General features: G+C 37.3%; 1 protein-coding gene across 4 annotated transcripts in view; it reads right to left on the reverse strand.

Annotated features, from left to right (window-relative positions):
• LOC663947 (inactive dipeptidyl peptidase 10) overlaps positions 1–16798 on the reverse strand; it is a 28107-nt gene that overhangs the window by 7678 nt on the left and 3631 nt on the right. The window contains exons 2-5 of one of the 4 annotated variants that reach the window (XM_008196184.3): positions 4395–4595; positions 1806–1976; positions 495–635; positions 372–446 (exon numbers count right to left, since the gene is read on the reverse strand). In XM_008196184.3, the coding sequence (XP_008194406.1) occupies positions 372–446; positions 495–635; positions 1806–1976; positions 4395–4487 (480 nt within the window). In that variant the 5' untranslated portion in view covers positions 4488–4595. Of the gene's footprint in view, positions 1–371; positions 447–494; positions 636–1805; positions 1977–2172; positions 3237–4379; positions 4596–16798 lie in introns of those variants that run through there. The other 3 variants (XM_008196183.3, XM_015980594.2, XM_064356690.1) reach the window with 3 other exon arrangements.

Consider the following 16798-nt stretch of genomic DNA (forward strand, 5'->3'; position numbering starts at 1 on the left):
ATTTGGTTTTAAGTTTTATGGCTCCGATTACCGCTTGACGCGAGTTACTCAAAGTCGTAAAGATTTTTTTACAACGGGACGGAATCTACACGAGGTGTTTCCTTGCAATAAAGAGGGAATCACGCAGTGTTTGCATGTTTGCAGCCAACTTACTATAATTTTGTAAACTTGAAAATTATGAGTGGAATTAATGTTTAGCGGTAGTCAAAATTTGCAGCAAAATGAATTTCAAGCGTGCGTTCCAGTGATTCATTAAACACCGTGTTTATCGGAGCAATTTCGCGAAATAAATCAACTTTATCGACTTGTTCTGTTTGTTGTTTAAGTCTTAATCCGGCTACAAACAAGCAGATTAAAAATAGAATACCTACTGATTTTACGTCGTGTTGGAAGAGCACATATTTAAGGTCCTTTGAGCACTGGTATCCTTTGACGAGGAGTTGTCTCTGCAAATTTCCCGTACAACGCGGCGCTCTTTCCTAGCCGGGACTTACCAAAGTGTGGTTAGTAACTAGGATCGAAACAGTGAAATTATGACTAGTGTCGAGTATGGCCAGACTTCCGTCGTCCGTTTGGTAAACGAAATGAGAGTGCGAAATCCAGGAAGAGGGTAATCGTTTGGGAGTCAGCTCGCCCTGAAATTGTGACAAATGTAATTGAAACCAACAGGAAATAGGGACAAGGAACACTCGTCTAAGACGATATTAAGGGCAAGTCGAGCGGCTAAATTCCTGCGAAACTGTGACCACTGGGAATTTCTCGAATAATTTCATTAAAATTTACAATCAGCTCCAAAACAATAATTCCGGCAGCCAAAATCCAACTACAAAGATAAATCAAAAACTGGGAGCGACTGAATGAAACCGTTGCAGTTCGCAAGGAAACTTCCCGTAGCCAGGTCTGGGCTTGATACAACTTTCGCCGTTAAAGTCGGTTAAAAGAATTATTACAATGGCTAACTTTGGCTAATCGGCCTCAAACTTTCCCAATTTTTTAATTAAACTGTTTCAAGGAAAATTCTACGCCAGATCGTTAAAAGTTTAATTGCGTATTATTTCTACGTATTTCACCCACTGCGGCTCTAATTAAACTGTATTTAACTGCAATTAAATTTTAATTATGTAAATTGTACAATACGCTGTTTGTTTTCATTTGTCTAGGATGCAAATGTTTTATTATAATTATTTTAATGTTTGGTTTGTGATTACGAGCGTGAATTAGTCCGATGAATACTTAATTTATCAATTTTCTAATTAAATTTTAATTTTCACAATTTCGTTTTCTGTTGTTATGGCTCTCGTCCCATAATAATAATTCCTGAGCCAAAGTAGCCTCTACATTATCTTCCGAGTAGCGAAACTGGATGGCACGGTCAATACAACTCCCACGCCGGAAAGTTGAGAATATTGGTGAATGAAGTTAGATGTAAAAAATTGTTTACTTACACAAGTCAATGAATTTAAATTAGTTGCAACATAAGACGCAAAATAAAAATAAACAGTCATTTTTAAAGTAAACTTTAGGTTGTGTGAAGTCGGAAGAGTGTAATAACTAACTTGGCTAAGATGTGAAAAAATAGACGAAATTAAAAATTAATAAATAGTTTTTTAATAGTTTTAATAGTTTTTAATAGTTTTTTTTAAATTTGAGAATGAGTGATGGTTTGAGCTTCGGTTCAAGTTGGTGTTACAGTTGCTCGGCTTGTAAACTCGCATTAAAGCTGTGTTTATTATTCAGCCCCCCTGTGCGTCTGAGTTATTTTAAACCGGCTGTGTGAGTAATAAATATCAAAGACCTGACCTTACCTGCAAGAACTCATCAAATTGCATCCTCGTCCCATGCCAGTAAAGAAGTTCATCAACATACCCCACAAGGAAAATAGCAGCTACAATTCCGGAGATAACGAGTCCAATAACCAGTAACGAAAAAATAATCGACCACCAATTGTGTCCCTCATCTTCGTGTAATGCTAGCTCCTAAACACAAACGTGGAACCGTCACAAGCCAGCAAAATTCATCATCATAATAGCAACAAACTAGTCTACAGTCTAAAAGAGGGTGTTAAGCGTAAAGTTAAGCCTCGTGACGTGAACAAATGTGTGAATTTTCGGCGTGGTGTTGTGTATAAATGACGCGCTTAATTCTCGTATGCTTTTAATAAAAGATATGTACTTCGCACACTCCCTCGTGAGGTGTCCCACATTGTCTGCAGCTAATTTTTCTGCGACTGCTGCGTCTTGAGCCGACCCCTTTATCAGCTTTTCCGGCGTTTTCTTCAGCACCGGTGTTTAATAGCTCCAACATTTCACTGTCACTGTTGCCTCGAGGGCGACTCTTTTCCGCAGACAAGTGTGCACCGTCCATACTGATGCTGCTACTGTTTCGGGAAATACTAACATGTTCAACCGACGATTTGTATACACAAAACCATCACCGGCTTACTTGAGGTATTTTCGGAACCGATCGACTTTCAATTAGCTCATAATTGAGCGCGATATTTTGCACGTTTAATCGCGGTCAGTAAATGAAAAATGGTGATATGTGACGGACGTGTGGAAAAGCTACTTTAATTTACTATTTCCTGTCGCATTCAGGCGCTTGTGTCAGTGTAATTTGGGTTTAATTTTTCTAGTAGTTCTACGTTTAGCTACAAATTTCTTGCAACATTCCGATTAGAAAAAGTGCCTACTGGAACTAGCTACCAATTCAGAACTGGAAGTGTTGGTCAAAAATAACAGTTTTTCAGACAATTTCTGGTCAGTCAGTTACGCATCTAAAATAACCAAATGTTAATGGATTATTTCCGGGAAAGAATTTTCATTCAAAGACAGAAATTAAATCTGAGAAACTTATTAAATTGGAAAACTGTAGCTGCATTCAAATAACGAGCCCAAATTTTTGTTTACAAATTTGGTGACCTAAAAAATAAAATAAATCGGTTTACTTAAAAAGCGAGTTCCACTCCCTGCTCAGTACCGGATATCGGATTTTGTTATCGCTTTCTATCGGTTCTAATTAGATGTTACTATCAGCTAGGGGTAATCATTGCACCCTAATAGTCACTAAAGACCAGATTCTTAGTAAGTTAAAAACTTTATTTAGGTGTCTAAAGAGTTTGTAGGTTGTAGGTAATAAAGATCGGCAATTTAGGATAAATCTTTTATTATTTAAAAAAAAAGTAACAAGAGTCAGGACAAAATTACTTAAGTGTCCAAAAAGGTTGTAGGTAATAAAATCCGGAAGGTTAATATAAATCGTTTATTAATATACTTTCAGTAAGAAAACACCAATCAGAACAAAATGGGTATTGTAACAAACTAAAAATTTATTATTATTTACAAAAAGAGAGAGTTCTGGTAGTGAGAATATTGGAAAGTAGTTAAGAAAAATTAGACAAAAATAAATTCCTAATAAAAACATAAAAAAGACAAGTCTGTTCAGAAATTTGAGAAAAATAAAAATTGTGTCGAATATTTACAACAAATTTATTTCGGATTTCCCGAAAAAGTTTCCTAAAGTTCTCTATAATGGTATTAAGTAGTAACTGTTGGTGAACGTGAAGTGGGAGGTCATTGCATAAAGAAATTAAGCAGAATTTAAAAAAGCTCGTCAAATTGTTGTGGAAGCAAGAGAGTTGTGAAAAACTGCTTCACTAAACTTCTGATTGTGTTTGCAACAATGCACAAGTTCCAAATGCATTCATTGCTGTTTTCTGCTATTGATTCACCGTTGGAAAAACTAGAGATGTTAAATTATGGTTGCATGTATTTTGAATAAGACTGCTTTTCCGGGCTGTATAATAAAGTCGGGTTGTCCGATACCGGAATTTCCTGGCTCGTTTTAAAATTATTAATTGGGTTCGCTATTGAATACCAGACCAATTTTGTAACTACTCGACTATGCTACAATAGAATCGTGAAAAGTGCGATAGTCTCACCAAGTGCAAGTGCAGTTTGTTAATTGTTAATTAATGCAAAAACTGGGAGGAAGCACACGTTTAATGTGTTCTCTCTGAAATTTCGTTCCTACACCTAGATACTAAAATGCTAAGTCAGTACTCATTCCGTAATTACATACCACTAATCCATTCCGGATGCACTATATTGAAAATCATGGGCCATCAACCTTTCAAGCCCCAATAAGAGAATTGAAAGATAAATGCGCCTCTTATCAACAGATGCGCTTCTATTTTCGCCGGAGGTATCGCGACATTCCGTGAATAATTTATGGCGATTTTCATATTTCTGCAAGTCTGATGTTGCTCATAAAACGCTGTCCTGGATTTGTCTCAGGTGAGACGCAGGAAGGTATTGATCGGTTGATGGCTCATTTTGGCCAAAATACATACAGTGCAGTGGCTTTCCTCGCGGAGTACTGACCTCTTCGTCACCTACCTCGGCCTTTTTGGCCTTTGGATCGGCGACCTGCAAAGTCTCATCCGGGGGCAGTCGCCATTCGTTCCGGTCTGTGTGCACATTAGCGTGCATTCCGCTTTCCGCCCCGTGTTCTCACCCTTCTGTGCCGCCACTGTCCCAACTCGGCGTCACCTCCTCTTCTGGAAGTCGGCTCTTGCGAGTAGATTCAACAGTTTCGGTCTGAAATCCGAGATAAATCCCTGTTATTTTATTAAAAAATATGCGCGTTCCCGGATTTATGGCTCGCCGGATCTAGGCTAGATAAGTGGAGTGGTTTAAAATATTTTGTAAGTCACTCGGGGGATTAGAGAAAATTACTCCAATCCACTTGCAAGGAGCGTTTCAAATATTTTTTGTCGGTGTTGTGCGCCAATCGACTGCTCCAGAGCCTTTCTATACATGAGTTGAATAATACGAATTCAATTACGAGCGAAATTGTTGAAGCATTCACTTGGAACGGCAAAGTGTTTCACATTGTCATCCAATTTCTAAAACTGCAGAATAGTTAAAAACCACTGCAGGTTTTCCCGCAAAACTTGACAATTCTTGGCCATTAATACGTAAAACGCGAGAAAACTTGTTTACTTCGTTGTAATTTGTTTAACTCCGGGTTATTACTAATAAAATAAGTCCAAAGTGGGCGAAGTTTTCCTCTTAAATAAAACTTTGTTGACACTACAGTACAACGATTACCTGTAAGCTGCTTACGAAATTAATTACATTAGTCCTGGTCAAAATTCACTAATTAGGTTCAAATCTGTGAAAGGGTTTTTGGTTCCTTTAAGCACACAAAATTATCAAATTTTCACTGAAAGATTCCTGCGTAAATATTTACACGCGTATGTTGATGTCTGAAGTTTCAAAGCTTTGATATTAACACGGAAGGATAAATATTTTAAGTGGGTAAATAATTTCAAAAATAGTTCGTGCATGCTAATTAACTTTGCAAACTCGGTATCGATTCAATTTTTCATTCAGCTGTCTTTGATGGGGGTTTTCGGTGTGAAAAGGCCAAAATGTGTTTGTTGACGTCAAATGAAGAGTTCATAAATATTAAAGTCACTTTTACGCTGAAACCTGTCAGCGTCAGAATACTCGAAGAGATATTGCGAGTGGGAACTGAAAAAATCGGATCTTTAAATTTTATTAAAAGTGCGATTTAGGCCGCGATTTTCCCAGTCAGAATGAATCTGATTACACTAAATTTAATACGTAATGTAAATAAGGATCGCTTCAAACACTAATATTTACTACTCAGAGTGTCGAGAAAATATTATATTCCAGGAAATAGAAATAAATTAAATCTCATGAAACTTGATACGTTCCTCGGTAAATAAACTGAACATTTTCAGCATTTCAGTAGCTTGAAACCAAAACACTCTTGTTTCAGGAATGAAAAGAACGCTGAAATACGGTTATGCTTTCTATTTTTCCGCGTATTTGGCGTTGGTGGATTCGTATTTTATATCTAGATTTTGCCCGCAGTGTTATAAAAACCTCTCGCATCAATTACCGATTCACGCCTTCTGCGAACCAAAACTTCCAACTTTTATTTAAACACCTTCTTAAAATTCTTAAGAGAGGTGCGGCGATATTAAAATGTGATTGTCGTTAGACTCCACAATTTCGGAAAGTCAACAAGGGTTAAAAGTTTTTCATAAAGAACTTTACAGAAGCTGCATTATCCCCAGCTGTTACTGAGATGAAGTCGATAGCGTCCCTAAATTACAAATCACGAAAACAGAATAATGCCAGCTACTTTGGTTTTGTTTGCTGGAGGTGTGACCGATATTTCAGTCGATCGCTAGATATCTTTTAACGATTTGATTGTTTCGGAAACCGGGATGAAAGCTTCCAATTAAGCCTAAACTCTCGAGAGGCTCAACACAACATAAATATTGTGACTTTTCCGATCTCTATAATCTTTCATTTCTGTACTAACCACAAGGGAGGCAAACAGAGTACAACCCCAGATTTTACTTTATCTAGAAATTTATTGACGGAAAGCTCCAATTTATGTTTGTGTTTAAAGCTCGGCAAACAGGATAAATTCAATTACGAGGTTTTATCTAAAACGGTGTTAATTTTATGTGCTTGTGGGCGAATGGCAAGAGCTGCTTTCTACATAAAATCCAGCCACTTCACGTTCTTTCGATTAGTGGTTAGTTTTACTGAGTTTACCAAACCATTTTTTAAACAACAGTCAGAAACCCTGATTGTACGTAATTCAGAGTGAACACTGTTCAGATGTAATCCCACAGCTCATTAATTTGGGCCAATATGCTCCACTGATTACTGGATAACACACATTAGCTATGCACATTACAGAACATCAATAGGCCATCAATAGAGCCACAAATGGCTGAGAATGATCTTCCAGGCCAAATAGTTTGGCTAAACACTTGTATTCCGTAAAAATTGTATGGGGTTTCAGCAGGCCGAGCTGTATTTCCTGCAGCATCATTCCCACCATCGTGTAAAATGGGTTGCCTAGCAGGAAACTTTCAGTAATAAATATCCACCCGTTGGGCAAAAAATGTAACAAAACTCTTTCGAACCGGCATATTTAAGTAATTTATAACTGTGAAAAGGGCCAACTTGTCCCGCTGCAATTTAAGTGTGTTACGCAGCTCTTGCAATAAACCAAATTATGAAACCGATACGTGCACTGAAAATAGAGGAAACAGGCTAATAAATTTACGAGTTAAAGTTTCGCGAAAATGACTTTATTATCAAGCGTTTTAGTTCCGGTTAAATAGAATCGTTACTATTGTAACGCTTGGAGGGGAATAATAGAGATTTTGCCTTCATCTCGTTTAATTATGAACAAACCGTACAAATAGATGTTATCGACATTTTAATGGAACCGTCATATTGAATTTTCGGAAATTCACACCGTTCCGGTTTTCAAATGTACGATTTAAATTCTAGTTGTGATAACCGATAGACATTCGTGATGTATGAAGCGTGCAAAGCTCGCATTTTAAGAGTTGTTTATCTTATGCAAAAACGGCTTTTTGCAATATTTGCGTCCGAAATAAATCCTAGAAATGGGAGCAAAAAATATATCTAAATCATCTTTGCTTATAGCTTCCAGCTAGTAATCTCTAAAGTTCCCAAAGTCGGCTCTTGGGAACCGTCATCAATCTTTTAACCCTATTCTTCATCCCCAGAACCACGTGTTTACGTTATTTGTAATTTCTAATCCAGTTTTTTTCTCATAATTGACACCGCCACCTGGCTGTGTTTTATTTTCTAGTGTCCATTTAAACGTATAGTTTAATTAGAAATCCTCCTTAAATTGGATCAAAGCTGCGTTTCAATTTGCGCTGATGTTATTAAATTCTACGGCACATTAATTAAAAGTGGTTGTTTTTACATCTCGTGCAACGCGTGTCCATTGTGTCGCATTCAGGAAATTGCAAAGCTCGTGCTTTGGTGTTCCGAAGCAAATTTTGTAGGAAATCCTGGGGATTAGTTATCTTTCACTAGCTTAAACAGACTTAAATTTTTAAGCACCAAACTCACGTCACGTCGGACGTATTAGGAAATTAAAGAGTGTCTGAGATAATTTGTGGAGTTGGCCATCTGTAACAATTACATATTTTCGTCGCTAGAAAGGAAGCTTTCACGCTCTGAGAACTTAATAAATAGAGTTAATTTTGTTACGGCTTTCTTCAGCAAGTTGCAAAACTGCACAAATACATGAGATAAGTCATAAAATTCAAAAATAAATCTCTCGGGACTGTGGAAAAGTTGCTAATTTTATTAGCAGGCTGAGAGCTGGCCATAATAATTACATAATTTTCGCTGATGGTCCTGTAAAAATCACGCAATTTATATTCATGTGTAGGGTGCGACATAAAAAATGTACGGAGTCAGATTAGGGTCGCATTTAATGAACTCGTGCTAAAAGCGTTTGACCAAACAACATGGCCGATCGAGACACTTGAAGTCGGTGTTAGGGCTTTGTGTAATTTAGACAAATTGCGGATCGAAGGCGCTCCAGAGAAACTACACCGATTTATTCTTTCTTTACTGGAATAGAACAATAGGGCGGAAACGACACTCTTACTCCACAGATTAAGAGTTATTCGCCAAAGTTAGATGGGACGAGAGTCAAAAGCCAAATTAAGAAATGTAGGGCGAAGGAACGAAATGAAGCAAAACAGAAATATTTCATTTTTTAACGATGATATGGGCGCGACCTTAATTTCGAGACACATTGACTTTTATCAAATCACTCGCTTTGCATAATTTGCACAAACAGAAATTCGGTATTTTTGCCAGTCCCTTCTGTCACAGTCGTAAACTAAACGCAGCCTAATAAAGTGGCAACTCCTCGTTTGCCGCAAGAGCGTCAACAATTAAAATTTTTCCTTTATTTTCGCATTTACTGCCGTGGCGGAGTAAAAAAGTTATTTCAGAACCCAATTTAGGGGTGTAATATTTCAGTGAATTGACGTGGAGGAGCGTCTATGAAAGTTTTTTATAGATTTTTGCGGAGCACAGCTGCACTTATTACTATAAAATTGAAAAGTGCCGAAGCTTCGATGTGTGATCCAAGTCGAGTGTGTGTCGTAAATAATCCAAATTAAACATTCATTTTGCCTAATGCTGATGTTCATTCTACGATTAGTTCGCCAGTTTGGATTGGGATGAAGGTAGCAACATGTGGCAAGATGTTCGTCTAACCTGAGGTTTCTAAAATTAATGAAAGACCGCGAGATGCTCTTGGCACACTATCGGCAAGTGACACTAAAATAGTGAACTTGACATAAATGTATAGACGACTTGCCAACACATCCAGAAGTTCTAAATTTTTCAAAACCAATTTGTGGCAAAATTCGGATCTCTGACAACGTCTGACTATTTTTTTGCGAAATGATTGAGTTTGAACACGAACTAATTACGAGAATTAATCAAAAACAAGTCGACCCACAATTTATCGACGATTTTTGAACCCAACTGTTGGTATTTTCATAGAAAACAGCGAAATTCCAGATCGTTTGGCCGACATTACAAAATAATCAAACAACAGTTTTTTGCTCAGTTGTGAACGCCTTGTCATTGGTCTGTTTTATAGTTGGGAGTGCAGTCTCCTACCTCATATCCAACGACAAACGCTTCAATCATCTTGCAATTTTTTGTGCACCTGATAAACAAGTAGGAGGTGAATTTTAGATTTTTATTGGTCAGTTACTCATTCGTAGGACAAATGAGACAACAGTCAAACCGGCTATAAGGCTGGTCTTTTTCACAGAACGGGATTTCGTCTTTGATGCGAATAAAATGGTCAATTCCGTTTAGTTTTTGAAATTACTTGATTTTTTCGTCGAAAACACACATTTGGTTTAACTTTATTACACAAAAAAAAAGAATCCTAGAAAACTAACAGAAATCTACACTGTCGGTTTGGAAAAATTAATAATTAAAATTATAATAATTAAATTAAATAAATCTTTAAAATTAAAATTGGCAACTGGCAACACTTTACGTAAATTATAATTTTTTTATTTCAAAATCAGAACATACAAAAATTTTTTCAAATAATTTTTAACAAATTCATTTCGAGTTTTAGAAAAGGACTTTCCTAAAATCCGGTCTCTAAAGATTAGTTAGGAAAAAATAGGAAGATGGACAATGGGAATGTAATTGATTCTTAACAAGTTACCAAACTGTGCACAAGTAGATCAATTTGTTTGCTCAAATATTTGTGGAGAAACTTAGTCGGCAAACATGTTTGCTGTACGATTTAGATTAGGATACAAAACTTGCACACTTCAGACGTCTGGACAAATTCATTAATTTTTGCCTGCATTACTGTATTAATAATACGATACCAATTTTGCAAACAAGCCTGCAGTCCAATTAGAAGCCTCGACATTTCACCCGCCATAAACCGAACAATGCAACAAAACGCTACATTGCTTCGACATTATTATTGCCCGTAATCGTACACAAAAGTGAATAATTTCCTCTTAAGCTCCGATAAGCTCGTACACGCCACAAACTAGCTCAACTGACCTTATTCCGCAACTGGCATCCCTTCAACTTCTTCACTGTTATCATTAGCTTAAATACACATTTAATTTCTCGAAGAGAACAAGACTCTAACATCAGGCAATTAACTGTGGTAATTGCATTTTAAAGCCAGAATATGAACGAAGCCAATTAAAGGAACCGAACTGTTTATTTTGCTCAAATTTGAACCCTTTTCAAAAACGCAAACTGGGGCAAGGCCTCGATGAATCAATGGGCCACGTGCACCTAAGTGACTTAATTTCGAAAACGGTGCCAGTTTATTGCGACAGCTCTTGGTGCGGTTAAGGGGTTGCGAACTTTCGCTCAAAATCTATCCAAAGCTCGATGCAATCCGGTCGAACTATTTATTGCGACAGTTTCCACCGACACTTGGATAATGTATTGTGGATTTAAATACCGCAGGGTAATCTGATGCCAGATGACGCTCCTTGCGACAATAAAAGCTCGCAAGTCGTTGATACTAGTGCAAAGTGTCATTCCGGGAGATAAACACTGAGGGGGAGTCAGGACGAGGGATCCTTGCCAACCAGACTGACTTATAGGTTGGATGGCTCCAAGCGGCCAAATAAGAAATCTTATAGTTTAGTCATCGCTCAAAACTTGTCATAAAATGCTACACCTCGCAAGCTGGAATGCCAGCCTCCAGAAATTAACTGGATGAAGATGCAGCAGCTGCAACAAGTGCGTCAGAGATTTATTTCGCGAATTTCCGACCGCCCCAATTAAATCGAATGTTTAAATTTGACGATTTATTTTTTCCGAAAAAAGTGGATTTTATTAGACACGTTTGGAAAAGCTTTCGATATTCATGTGGCACGACTTTTAATTGATTGGGCGAAATTAACAAAACGGCGGATTTCCGGCTGGAAAGTGACGGTTTTATTCCGTGACAGAGCATTTATGGTCAACAAAAGGAAAGAAAATTAAGCTTGAATATTTATTACCTCACATGCACAATCTGTTGCGATGAAAAAAACGAACATTTACATACTAGAGCGTAAGGTTTGTTGTATTTTTACGTGTAAACAAACATCAGCGTGTCAAGGCGAAAACTTGTTCCAATGTATAAATTTTCTAAATTTTTAGAACAACTGTCGCGTGTCACACTGAATAAAAATAGGTTCGGTAACATGTTTACTTGCAATTTCGAATTCAAAACTTAATTCTAAAACCCTCCAAAAACTAGACCTAAAGTCCATTACTTGATTAGCTGGATACAAGTGAATCCGCAAATGTGTAATAAAGAAGATTTTTTATTACAGTTCCAGTTTATATTTAAATAAACTAAATGGTTCAAAGTCAGTCGAGTTTGTTGCAATTTTATTATCTAAATATAAGATAAGTTACTTCACGATTTGGCTTAAATTCAAATTTCGGTTCTAATTATAACCAAAATTTATTATTTTTAAAGAGACAAATATTTTCAAAATCCTAATGGAGTCAGGAAGGTCAGGAGGTGTTTAGAAAACGAAATAGTTCTAGATATCTTGATCAGATTATTTCTTAGCGTGCTTTCTGACTATTCTTTAAAAAATAATTAATTTCGACAAAACGTTGACAAGTTTTTATTCAATTAACAAAACTTGTGGTTTTGTAAGTAAAGTCAGTAAAAATCAAAACAGGTGGGAACGATTTGACTGTCTCAGGAAGAAGAAATATTCTTGCAAATTTGCGCTTCCTCATAAATTGATGGATGCCGAAAGCCTATGTGATCTCGTGAGAATTTATGGTCCCTGCAGGTGGTGGGCTATAAAATAAACGCACTTTCCCGCCAGAACAGCCCTTAAAAAATGTGAAACTTTGCTTGTGGTTGGAGTGGACTCCAGTTAATTAAATCAGCACAATCAAAAATTAAAGTAATTTGGGTCTTAATTCGCCATCGTTGGAGTCAGTGGCTGCATTGTTACAAGCCTTGCTTCATTAACTTGGAGAATGAGTTTGGCTCAGGCATAGCTGATGATTACCTAAGCAATCCTCTTAATGCAATTTGGCTTTGTATTAGATTAAGTAAGGGATAAGTTCCATTACACGGCTATAATGTGATCGCTCTGTATAACTTCTTAAATAAATTCGGGAGGTGGCGGATTGATTAATGGGCCCAACGGCGGTGGCAAACAAATATGCACGAAAAAACAACTTTAATTAATCGATTTTGCGAGCTTTTGATTGATTCCGAGATTGAGTTTCTGACCTTGGCTTTCTGACAAGATTAATTGTAAATGAATGAATTTTCGGACTGAACTTTGGGGTAACAATAAAGAAGCGTTTTACGCAAACACTCGTAAAAATCAACGGGCGAGAAACTGTTTTTTTGGCCTTCACTTTTTCGCTGGGAACATTACAAATTTATGACCTGTTACAACTTGGGAATTAATTTAGTATAACTTCTAAATATCAAATAAACATCAAACTTTGTCGATTTATCCTAATAAAATTTCGGATTCGGGAGTTAAAAGCCGGGTAACTGTCCTCATGTCGCGTGTTATTATAACATATGAACTCTCGGAGCATGAAGCTTTTTGCGGGCTTTTTTCCGTTCAGCTTGAGGAAGCCTGCATATGTCTTAAATAAATCTGGGGAATTACTCTGCATTATTCGACTTTCGGTGGACAATATTGGATCGGAGCCAAATTATTATTTTTACTCGGATCTTCTCAATCCGTACCTCCGGTTTGATAAAACGCAATAAAAACGGAAGTGGATGGAATAGATTTTTTCCAAGGAGGGATAAGAGTAGTGCAATTTATCTTGCGCCACCTCAAAACTGGAATACAGGAAACAATCAATCACCTTGTACTGCAAATTAACTTTACATAAGTTAAAGAATATTTACAAGAACAAAATAAGTAATTAAGCGAGCTTCGCTGTAAATTAATGAGTCGGAAGAGGGTTTTAATACTATGGCGTTGATGGCTAATTTATTAACTCCGAAATGGAGTCCTTGACTTATTTTTGATAAAGGTAATGTCGTAAAGCGGCCGTTAAATTTTTATGTATGGAAATTGAAACACACTAGTGATGTTTCACCACCTCTATGCATGTGAATGCTTGTAAAACAGATGCGGGTCCAGTCCTGATCGACATTTACCTGAAAATGTCACCCGGGTTTGTGACGTAACCCTTTCCCTCGGCACTTCCTTTAAGCCTGAAAACGGGCTGAATTTCCTGGAGTCAATAGACGCCAGCTTCCTCGTTGTGGGCGATTTTTCAAACTCTTTGTACAACTGCTCCAGTATGATAATTATTCATATTTGCGCCCTGTTTAGGCAACAATAGTAATTCTCGGAAGTTCCGTAAAAGCTACTTCATGAATAACTTTCCAGCTTCTTTTATCTCTCACAACATGGATGGCTGTTATTGATTATTTCTACGTAGTGACAAATTTGCACACTTGCTTTCGCTTTCCGTTAAGTGCGCCATCGAAATAAAAGAAGAAACAAATTGGCACTAATTGAGACTTCAAAGGGTGTGTAAATTTCGTAATTGAATGTAAATCCGTATAATGAACCGTGTCTCAGTTTATTACTATTTCGATCAAACAGCTTTCAAAGCACACGATACCATCATTGTTATCACGTTACTGATAATTTGCATGCAGTTATCAATTACAAGCGTAAATCAACATTCGTCCGTTATTGCGAGCTCTCATTTATTGGATCAGTGCTACAAATTAATTGTAAAACTTTTCAAAAATTTTCTAGCAATTAGCGGAATTCCAGCTCTCATAATTGCTTCGTTTCAGCGCAGTCATATTAAGATTTAGACGTCAGTGTGTCAGTCTGTAATTAAGCCAGTTTGGCTGAATCCAACTTGTTGTCACTTTCCCTTGCAAAAACTGCAACTGACCCTCTCATGGGCCACTCCAGTGGTCATTTCTTCCGAGTCTCTTCGTGCGTAAGGAGAGTGTTTTTTGCTGGGTCTCGCATTCAGGGATGAGGACTATCGATCCAGACGCGTATCCCGGCAACTCTACCCGCACCTTAGGCCCTTGAACGCAGGTATACAGACGACCTGCTCGCGATTCCACAGGTTAATGTGTTTGCCAGTCCAAAAATTAATAAAGAAAATCATGTGAGCCACCTATCGATTTTGCGAAATTCTCCAAGCAAAGTCGGGGTTATTTATCGGCCGCAACCTAAGTGCTATTGAGGTGGTCATTAATTGAGATAAGGGCCGAACCCAAGAATTCGGAATTAATCGATTTAGGAGAGGCGAAAGCCTGGAAGAGTTGTGTTACAAAAAAAACATTTCGTTATTAATTGGAGTATAAAAATTGGAATATCGGCCCTTAACATTTAATCTTTATGAGTTATAAAGTCGGCGTAAATTTTAATAGGGCCCGTTATTTTATTCCAAATGGATCGATATAACCGAAATAAATTTAATATTTGCATTTAATTTCGTTAATTCGATTTTGGGGCATGCAAGGGTATCGATCGGAATCCAAATATCAATCAAGATTTTTTGCCTGGAAACTGGGCTTGTTTTGCCTGTTCAGTCGGATTTATTAAGAAAGTGCGACTTTTTAATTAAAAAGCCTCAAAGTGGATTATTGATACATTCCCCGTCGAAAGTTTTCGCCGAATCTCGTCGCAAAACTGCAGCAGAAATTAATGAATCTCCTAGAAAAACGGTGCATTGTTCATCACGGTGAAGCTATTCCACTTTTAATTACTTTTTCATTTATGAATCAAAACGTTAATTTTGGAGTTTCTTTATCGGAAAACACCGCGGGGGAAATCGACTTCTTTGAAGTTCCGCTAATGCCAGAAACTTGATGAAACTGAATTGTGTCAACTCGACCCGAGAAAGCACTAACGAATGAGCTTTAAAAAGTTAATAGTGTCTGCGACAGGTCCGGCCACTTTACGCGGCCCAAGACGCTACAATTTCGGCATCATTCGAGATAAGAGAATGCGGCAAAATCTTAAAATTATTTCGCTGTGTGCATCAAGTGACTTTAAAAATTGCTACAGCTAAGCAATCAATTTTCTTTTGTCGATTTTGTCAGTTTGTGAAGTTCTATGAAAAATACTTCAGATAAGAAGTGTCTACCAAGTATTAACTTGGGAAGTAATGTCATTATAGCGCCGATAAAATTATTTTCATACAAATAGAGCTATTCACCATGAGCTTAATCGATCGAGGAGTGCCTTTATCGTCTACTTTACAAATCGCTTGGCTTAATAGATTCAAACAAATGTCTCTGATTAATTCGCACGAATATAAACTGCTATCACTAGTCACGTGTGACCTACTTCCCCCCTGACAACTGCTTAATATTCCTACGAATTAATCTTTTTTCTTCCAGCTCAAAATTTAAACACTCCAAACATTGTGTTTTTTGTTTACACATCTGACCTGAATAAACACAAATTCGGGGTCTTTTCCTTGCCGGAAATAAATAATGCGTGCATTTATTCCGGTTTATGGGCGATTTTCATAATGGCTTTCCTCGCCTGTGATTCCCGCTGTCGTAAAACCAAAAACAGAAAGGGCCACCTTTGAGGAAAAGGCAAAGTTCAGTTGGTTATGCGCTGAATAATAAAGACAAAGGAAAATCTTGACGGTGAGAGTGGAGAAAACGCCGGAAACTGTGGCTCCACTGCAATGAAGACACTAAAAGGGGTGTAGCAGGATCTGAATTTTGCGTCGATTGCTCCTGGAGAAAGCGGATTAATATCGTTGGAAATTCCCCCAGATATACACTTTTCGGCAATGTTGTATTTTTTAAGCAGGGGGAAAATTAATTCAACGTTTGAATTGCCCACATTCGAAGTTGGCAAAACGTAATTCCGTTATCTCCAACCACTTAATCCAATGATTAGTAGCGCAACGGTTTCGAGGTGCAAAAACTTGTGGTTAAATAAACAAAACCAAAATTATTCGTAATTAAGTGGTTCAGAAGCATGTTTTAATGGATTTTAACGATGTGATACGTTTCTCTGGCCTATTAATATGCCCACAGTGGCAGCGCGGTGTAATAGATGATTATTTTGATTAAAAATAATTGGGTGAACACGCGATTAAACAAGCATCATGTATAACATTGCGTGAATGAACGAGCTCTTTGATACATCGATAAACTTTCACAGAAAAATACTTTAAACTACGTTAAGTTTGAATTTTTCTTTGTTATTGCTGCCTATATTTCACGTTTCATGATTTACGCGCATTATTAAATAATCTCGCTTTGTGATAAGGGCGCTAGAACTGCGCCTTTCTGGGGGATTTAAGTCGTGTTATGTGTGGAGTTGATTTTTCAGAACATTTCAGCGGTGTATTACTGAAGCGATCTCGAGCCTTATTATCCAAATGGAGACTGACGAGGATTATGG

This window comes from Tribolium castaneum, chromosome 5 (assembly GCF_031307605.1).
Source record: "Tribolium castaneum strain GA2 chromosome 5, icTriCast1.1, whole genome shotgun sequence".
NCBI classification, from domain to species: domain Eukaryota; kingdom Metazoa; phylum Arthropoda; class Insecta; order Coleoptera; family Tenebrionidae; genus Tribolium; species Tribolium castaneum.